Raw genomic sequence first — 8768 nt, forward strand, 5'->3', positions numbered from 1 at the left:
CATTTCACAAAACAATTAAACAGATGGAAATCTTTCAACTTTATTTGTCAGAACATCTTTGCTACATTTATAAAATCACACATTTAGTGCTGTTGACAATAGAGATATTGATTTCATTTGGGAAGGAAGTAAAACCTTATTCATTTCATAATTTCCAGGACTTTAAATGCAGAGGAAGTAAAATAATCAGTTTTTGAGGTTAATTTATGGTTACAGCAGTCATCCTAATATCATCTTTCACTTGACAGATGGAGAACACAAACAAAAGAAAGCTGCATAGTGTGCAAGCTCTATAACAGGGGTCTCTAACTGGCGGACCGCGGTCCGGACCCAGACGCAGTTGCATCCGGACCCACATATATGTATATATATATACACATATATATATGTACATATATATATGGCACTAAATAGCGCGAGTTAGTTATTATTGTAATGTTTCGGACCTTTGCCCGAGGAGGTCTGGCTCCACATTCACCAGTTGAGGAAATTCTGGTTTAAATTGGGGCAGAAATATGGTCACACGGCTGTTTTATGTGGCAAGTGCAGACGTAAGGGAAGGAGCCTTCGTCTTCAAAGAGTTTCAAGTCCAACTGGATTTTAAAGCATCTATTTCAAGATTCGAAACAAACGGCAAGATGATATAAACTGATTTCTGAGGAAAGATTCCTCAGTACTGTTGTTACATACGCCTGTAGATTTTCACCAATCCAAAAACAAAGAAAAGTTATTCTATTTAACTTTATAAAGTTAGTATGGGTTTGATTGGAATGCCTTTCATTTATTATAAACTAAAAATCTAAGGTCAACAGTCAAATCACCTTAAGAACAGTTTGAGTGTCAGTTGAACATTTACTCACTTGAGCTTTAGCATCAGCTTAATGTGATAGAATATTGTCAGGATTTTAAAATATATACTCAGAAAAAACGATTTACCCTAAGAATGTCTTATTTATCACTTCAAGAAGCAGAAAAGTTAATAAATGTGTTTTAATGCCAAAGCCAGTGGCTATCACATAGCGGTACAGATTGTGTACCTTTGCATTGATCTTTGCTGAGAACAAACATGACGCTCGCTAGCTGTCGGCTATTAACGGAGGGTTAATGAGCCGCGTGTGCATTAATGTGTTGGTGTGAGCACTCATAGCTGAGATGTGGTAGCCAGGTGGAACATCTCATGCAAGGAGCTACAGAAGTTGTTGAATAGTGACGCAGCATCTGTCTCACGGCAAGAGTTCCACGCTGAGATTGAGACAACGATCCTGGAGGGGAAAACAGACACAGTGTGGATATGAATGCAGTTTCTGAAACTGCAGGGAAGTTACACACTATTTCAAACTTGAAATGAACAGTCGACTGACACTGATGCGTATCATTACCATTTCTGAAAATCAACAACGAAAAGACGCTTTGATTTTGGCTTGACCAGCGGCCATTTTTAAATTAACCCTGTGTTTTTAAGGGGTTTTATCTGCCCAAAGAATGTAAAATATTGTAGTTACAATTCAACTGGTGATGTCAACCCACTGAGAACATTTTTGTCTGGTTACACATTCACACACCAGTCTGTAGGTTAACTTACAGTCTATATATAAAGAGTTTCTGAAGAAGAAACAGCCTTATGGAAACATGCGTATCTCTTGTCTGCCCACCTGTCATCTCTGATACGATAAAAGAAGCCATAGCCATGGTGCACCATGGGAGCCACAGCCCCCAGAATTGTAGTGTAGCCCGCCAGACTGGACGACAGCACAAAGTTACCACCACCACCACTGCAGACAAAAACACAACTCAGTTACAGGTCTACTAAATGGATTTTGGACACCTACATGTCCATGACGATACAACCAGTACAGACCCTGGTGTAGACACACAGTTTCAAAAAACGTTGATTTTCCAGACAGTACCTCTTTGCATAGAGGGGGTCCATGAAGAGTTCTGGAGTGGGTCGTCCCTCTTCTTTGGCAATCAGCCACAGCCCAAAGAGATGCCTGTCAAAACCTGGATCAACACCCCAGTGAAACGGAAGTTAGAGCGTCTTTAGCTTCTGCACTGTGAGTGTTTCCGAGTGAAGTAGAATATTTTAGCAGTGTGTAGTTTTGAGAGGGATTTAAATCATATCCTTCACTTCATTTGATTGAACAGTTAAAATGTGGAAGGGCTCAGAATGTTGCGTGATATGGAGCTACAGAGGACTGTGGCTCTACACACACACACACACACCCCTAGTCTCTAAAAGTTGCAAATCGATTGATGGATGGATGTCATGATCTAATTGGTTGGTACTAGCTTACGTAAGCACACTTCATATTTGGTTTAACAGGAAGAAAAGATTATTTCATTTTGATATCAAATTACAAAGAAATTGAGACCTATGTGACCAATCAAAGGCTGACAGGCAATTATCTCATCTCACTTTTCCCTTGTTGAACCATTATAACTTCTCTTTTTATCATTGCTGTTTTTTATGATTGTTGAAGTTTTCCTGCTCACAGTTTACTGCTAACCAGGCTAGCCATAGTTATATAAAGCTCATGAAGCATGCTAAACTGATTTGTAATTTACCGTTGGTCCTAATCTTATTCTTTGACTGTTCCTCTTGTTGACAATGTATATGGTATGTAGATAAATCACTCTGTTCTACTTCCTAAATTGTTAAATTTGTTGGTGAGCCACCGCTACCAACGGCAACTGTCGTTTTAGGGAGCGTTTTTATTTGATGAGATCTGCTTGGACAGGATTGTCTTGACTATTGAACGGTGATAAATAGGAATATTACGCAAGTACATGTTTGTAAAGTGAACTAACCTCTTCCTTCCAGGGCTTCAGCCATCAGTTTGTTGTGTTTATTGAAGGCCAGCAGCATGGCTTTCCTCTTGGCAGCAACCTGGCAGAAACATGTGTATGTAACATGTCAAATAAGCAAAGACTGCTTCCACCTCCATACTCTGTGTTGTTTTTGCCACAGTGCAGGTTTTTTTCAGACATGCACACACTCACATCACAGGTGGGGTCCATCATGGCTTCACACCAGTTCACAGCCTCCTGGGTGCAGGGTCGCATCGTCTCCGTCCTGCCGTGGTAGAACTTGCGAGTCATTGCTGTCTCGTAACAACTTCCTGGCCTTTGAGGGGCAAGAAGAGACAGTCGGGGCGGTTCACCTCACACTTCAAACATCAGTAAATGCATGGCCCTATCTGAAACCAGTCTGTACCTTTTGTGTATTCTCTGGTAGGCCAACTGCATCGCTAGTTGAACAAAGGTGTCTGGATGCAACTTCTTTTGTTTGATGGCTGCTTTTCCAAATGCTGTGAAGGCGTAACACACCATCTGCAGGTCCTGTGTCTGTAAAACCAGCGACAGAGTGGAAACCCACACAGCTGTGACTAAGTCATTTTGCATCAGGCTTTGTTTTTTTTTTTACTGCAGTTTGGTGTTGAATACTGGCTCACCGACTCAAGGTATTGCTGTTTGGCGTGGCGGATGTCACTCTGGACTTTTTCGTCGACAGTGAACACCAGCTCCTCAGGACGGGGTACGGGTCTGACTGCCTCTGAGCCCTACAAAGCATCGACATCGACGTATGAAAAGTGGACAGATGACCTGTTCAAATGTATGTAGCGAACAAATAGGAGTCAATGTTTACCCTCCATTTGCCTTCTGTAACTTTGATTTGCTGGTCCAGATACCAACACATAGAAACCAGTGGCATGGCATCATATGGTGCATGCTGCAAAACAATCGTTTATTATTTCCAACTCCTTCAGAATTATTTGCTTTTGGACAGGAAGTTTTCAAGATGAGCAGCATGAAATTCTTGCACTGAAAATGTGTTTCACAGTGTGGTGAAACTCCCCGAGCGTGGCGCGCACATACAAACTCACATCACAAGTGGATCCAAAAGAGCCGTCTGCGAACGCGAGTGAATTGTAAGATTTGTCACCCCAGCGTATGGTGGGATTTCCTTGAAGGGCTTCCACGATCAACTGTGTTCATAATTTCATGGTCACACAATCAGACACACACCTCTTGTCTTTTAGGAAACAGTGAACACTATGTTGTGAAATCTTTAGCGATTCAACTTTGTGCAGCTCGTACATTCGTGTAGTTCTCTGGAGTAGAGTAGGGTTTTGTTTCATCCAGAGAAATGATGAACAGGCTGCTCTGGATGGTCTCCAGGATGGTGTTATTGTGTGGCTCAATGCTTATTAGATGCTCCCTGGCCTGCAGAGAGAGAGAGTAAATGCTGAAAAAAGTACCGATCCTCTTTTGTATGACAACTTTTTCACAAATGTATTTTAGAACTTATTCACCATGATGAACACCAAAATCTCCAAACTTGAGGACCCTTACCAGCGCCCACCGAGTCCTCTCCTCTGAGGTGAGAGCAGCCACTCCGTCTCCCTCTGGCTCTCCCTCACAGCACTCTTTCACACAGCTGAGCTGCCTATAGAGGTTAACACACACAAAATAAAATGAGGCAACACTGAACCCTGGGTGCTCCTCCTTCCTCCAGCTCATTATTACTGGGTTTCTGCAGGGTTCACCGAGTGTGTATATCACTACCTCAGTAGTTCTGGAGGAGTGAGGATTTGTCCATCACAGACTGCGTCAAATGTGAAGATCCTTCCACGACATATCACTACCAAGTGGGAGGGGCATGGACCTTCACGCTCTGTGGAACCGCATCAAATGTACACACACACAAAGGTGATCTGTAAGCTGAGAAAGTGTGTTAAAGAGTATGCAGGTGGGTCTGAAGGTAAGAGATAAGAACCTAGATTACTCTACCTGTCTTGAAGTAGTTACGAATGGTGTCCTTCTGAACTCCAGGTACTTTGCAGGTGTTGAACAACATTCTGAACTGGTCCATATCTAATGCTATTTTGCCAGATTTCTGGGGCTGCAGCCTTTCTCTAAAATATGGAAGCGAGAGAAAAAACAACACATTACATATACCTGACTTCATGTAAAAAGGAGAGGAACTTCTCCTTAACACACCACAAAAACAGAGCTTGTAAAAGTGTGTCTTACGTGCGGATCAGGTTCCAGTACTGTAGTGTATGCCACGTGCTAATACTGGCTCTCTGCAGTTGAGTTCCCTCTTCAGGGGGCCAGCAGTGCTCCAGGTAGGGCGCCGGGCCGCTAAAGTTCACATTCAGCTGAGAGGGTATGCGGACCTCCAGATACACAGTGTCTAACCACCATTCTTCAAGCTAAAGAATAAAAACACAGTCACCTCAGTAAAAACATCCATGACTGAGGAGGACATCTGTAAAACCAAAACAAGGCATTTAACGCTCCATTACACACCCAGTTCTTCTTGGTCTTGGCTCTTTGCAGTAGCTTCTGGTGCAGCTCTTTGCCAACACCCTCTTGAAATTTCCTCACAATATCCATTGTGGCCTTAAACTCTTCCTCAGACGCAAATGGTTGAACTGATGGAAAACGTGGCAACACAAAATGAGTCAGTAAGAGCTCCAGCTGCTGGTCATTGTGAACTTTAAGCATCTTCTGCTGTAAAATGCAAAGTGAAAAGGCCTTTATTTTACATAATATGTAACGCCTTGAGACCAACATGGGTGTCATCCGGTCATTGTTAGCAGTAGCTTGCACACCTATGTTGTGTCACACTAATGAGTGGAGTGGGAAAGTGATTCTTCATCAATGTGCAAGCTCACTGGTCAAAAACAAGGGAGTGATAGATCATCAATAGAGGAGAAAGAATCAGGGAATGAAAAGGAAAGGAAGGGGAATGAAGAGAAGGGAAGTTTACAGTATTTGTTTGAGTAAATATTTAAAGTTTGCATGTTTATAAGATCTTAAACAGAACTTGTGACTCGTCCGGTTGTTCAAAGTTGCTATCCTACCTGCATTCAGGTACTTCGAAAGGCTCATCTCTAGTAACGGGACAGGCAGGGACGGTAGGCTGCTTTGGTACTGGAAGGTCCGCTCACGCAGAGACTCTGACAAATTATTCTCCATTTCTTCTTCCTGGAAGGAATTCAGACTGGAAACACAAAACAAACATGTGTGATAGTCTTGTCCTAAATGTTTCAGATTTTACATACAGTAAATTCAAAACAAAAAGCAGTCATTCTAGTTTGTGTGGAACTATTCATTCTGAAAATGAAGACGATTGTTACGTTGAAAACATCGACAATAATTACTGTGTAAGTTGTACAATAAGCCAATATGTGTTGTGTACATAAACAGATAAAGCAAAAGGCTCTGCGTTTCTCTGACTGTTGTAATATCCCACAGTTAATGTGGAATATTAAGTAGCCTTAAAATGTTACTGGGCTGTGTTGCAAACGTTATTTGCCCCAAAACAATATTGACGTAGATTCTTAAAATCCTTTTACGATCACATGACTCAAACATTGTTATTGAAACTCGGCTTAAAACGCCCCCTTCAAAATAAATAGAGCCCGACGTTTCTTACCTGCTTGTTGACAGAGTTTTAACTTTTTTAATAAGATAATTGAGACGAACATAACGGTTTGCAGTGAGCTAGCTAGCGTTAGTAGGGTCAATGTTATTGTCAACAACGATGTTGGACATGCAACTTAACGTTAAACGCGGTCAACTTGATGTAAACACGCGACTCATAGCTTTCACAGTGCATCAGGATGCTAACCTTATTAATGACGCGTTGACTTGAGCTTCCTGCACAGGTGAAGTTCTGCGTGTTGTCGTCCACGGCTGCCTTTACCCCACTAAACCTCACTGCACCGTACCACTGCACAGGGTGAAAGTCCGGAAGATCGCACTGCGCATGCGCATTGGCAGGCGCTACATTTTATCAGTAGAAGAGGCGAGGTGAATGAACGACACTAAACCACACCACAAAGTCTACATTCATGTTTATTGGAGAATACTGATGGAAATAATTAAGGTATAGAAGCAGATTCACTGGTCGATGACACGGTAAACCTTTCTCAACAGCAAAGCCAAACAATTCTTGCAAAATACACATTAGTTAGTATGTGGACACCTTTGGCTGCATACTTTTGTGTAGCTTTGGTTTGGTCTGTTTTTTTCATGGTTTAGACGAAACCAAATGAAGCAGAATCCTAAAAGATAGCTTCAAAAGTCTTAAAACAAAAGTCATACGCCCACATTGAAGCAGCTTTGCTTGCTGTAATCATTCCTGCTGTTCAAACAGGTCATTAAGAGAACCCTTTCTCCTGTGCTTACAGTACAGTAGGTACCCTTAGCTAAAAGATCATGTGGTCTAATATAACAGTCCTGCCACAAATCGTACCTTCATTAAGGTTGTAATGTTCAGTTTTTGTTGAAACTGTTTCAGAGATGTGTTGATTCAAATGGTAATTTTGGAGGACGTAGTTTGTGTTGCTGTTGAATTGTATTACGTTATAAATAACAACAAAACAAAAACATAATACAGAGGTTTTATTTTCATGTTTGACAGAATTCAGCTTGTCCTGTTTAGGAATCAAGCTACATATCATATTGCATGTGTAGAAGTACTTGTTATAAAGACAGCAACATTTCTTCAGTTGTTGAGTTAGTAGACATTTAGTCAGCATTAATTTAGCCTCTTCAGTTTATTGCAAGCCTTACATGCCATATTTGCCGATGACTTCCTTTGCTAGTGTGACGTAGGCTGACATGGCATCGTCCTTGGACATTCCTGAAAGAAAACACCTTGCAGTGTTAAATCGTTGGCTTTTTTTGGCCACTTTTACATCTACACACATTTAAAACTTGTTACCTTTTCTGGAGTTCCAGGCTTCCCACTTGGCTTTTCCTTTCAAATCCATCATTCCTGGTCTATCTACAATTGTGATGGCACACAGAGCGGAGGACATGTTTAGAGTTCAGGGAACATTGCATGGAAATGATGTTGTTTTTCTGCTACAAGTCATACCGGTGTTAATCTCTCCAACCATCGCCTGCTTATAGAGTCCATACAGGTCCAGCAGCTCCTGGTCCGTAGGCTTCGTCTTCACATTCTTCACATCCTCTGCCATCTTCTGAAACTCTTCCTGCAGATAATAAATGTTCTGAAATAAATTAATTCCCTGTAATTCCAAGTCTGACAAACCGTTTAAGATATGTAGTGCAGCAGAAGTCTGTAGTTATGACAGAATAGGTGAATGTACATATTGAATAAGAAATCTGAGCACAGCATTCTGGTCACACTGCAGTGCTCTGGAGACCTATTGTTGCATAAGTTGGAGATAAACAATGGGCTTTTATTCAAGACTCTAGTGTTTTTGTGCCAGCTTGAATAATCTACTTTACAAAAGATCTAGGGCATAGCAGTACAGATATTTATAAACCATTGGAAACCCTTTACACCGTCGACAAAAACCTGAAAACCCCTAAAAACAGTATTGGAATTTAGATGTCCCTGAAATGTATTTCTTTTTTATTCCTAATAATAGCCGAATAATAATATTTGCTTGTTTCTCTCATTTGTAAGCAATCTGCTTGCAGTTGTAGTTGCAGCACCAGAGGGACCAACGAGCCAGAAGATAAATATATTTAGACCGTTATTCATCTCACGATAATGCATCTCCGGTATATTGCCACTGAAATGGAGAGAAGAGCAGAGAATATTTTACCCGATTAGACATTTTCGCAGATGCAGCAGCGTAGTTCAGATGAATGTATTCCTCGCGTCGGCTGGATGTGTCTGATTACGCCATAGCTGATCGATGCAATGTAGTCGGCCGAGGGGAGGCCGACAGAGGAGGGAGCAGAGAGCTGCTGAGGAGCTGATTGGCTGCACATACACA

At 41.5% G+C, this 8768-nt stretch overlaps 2 protein-coding genes across 3 annotated transcripts; both read right to left on the reverse strand.

Moving 5' to 3' along the window:
• Nucleotides 1-3: 3 nt before the first annotated feature.
• crot (carnitine O-octanoyltransferase) lies at nucleotides 4-6745 on the reverse strand. Of its 2 annotated transcripts, none has more exons than XM_079275714.1 (17): nucleotides 6641-6745; nucleotides 5871-6010; nucleotides 5314-5438; nucleotides 5035-5216; nucleotides 4792-4916; nucleotides 4567-4675; nucleotides 4354-4447; nucleotides 4099-4224; nucleotides 3885-3986; nucleotides 3647-3730; nucleotides 3453-3560; nucleotides 3215-3345; nucleotides 3001-3124; nucleotides 2809-2887; nucleotides 1908-2001; nucleotides 1653-1772; nucleotides 4-1262 (listed from the first exon to the last, which is right to left on the reverse strand). In XM_079275714.1, the coding sequence occupies exons 2-17, from the start codon at nucleotides 5983-5985 to the stop codon at nucleotides 1142-1144; spliced, it is 1839 nt and encodes a 612-aa protein (XP_079131840.1). In that variant the 5' UTR covers nucleotides 5986-6010; nucleotides 6641-6745; the 3' UTR covers nucleotides 4-1141. The 2 variants fall into 2 exon arrangements, with proteins under 2 accessions (XP_079131840.1, XP_079131841.1); XM_079275715.1 differs by lacking the exon at nucleotides 6641-6745 and adding an exon at nucleotides 6446-6492.
• Nucleotides 6746-7401: 656 nt separating this feature from the next.
• On the reverse strand, nucleotides 7402-8750 carry acbd7 (acyl-CoA binding domain containing 7). The gene is made up of 5 exons (XM_079274897.1): nucleotides 8595-8750; nucleotides 7895-8012; nucleotides 7739-7801; nucleotides 7541-7657; nucleotides 7402-7464 (listed from the first exon to the last, which is right to left on the reverse strand). Exons 1-4 carry the CDS (start codon nucleotides 8604-8606, stop codon nucleotides 7584-7586), a joined length of 267 nt encoding a protein of 88 aa, XP_079131023.1. The 5' UTR covers nucleotides 8607-8750; the 3' UTR covers nucleotides 7402-7464; nucleotides 7541-7583.
• Nucleotides 8751-8768: the final 18 nt, after the last annotated feature.

This window comes from Melanostigma gelatinosum (assembly GCF_949748355.1).
Source record: "Melanostigma gelatinosum genome assembly, chromosome: 9".
Lineage (NCBI taxonomy): Eukaryota > Metazoa > Chordata > Actinopteri > Perciformes > Zoarcidae > Melanostigma > Melanostigma gelatinosum.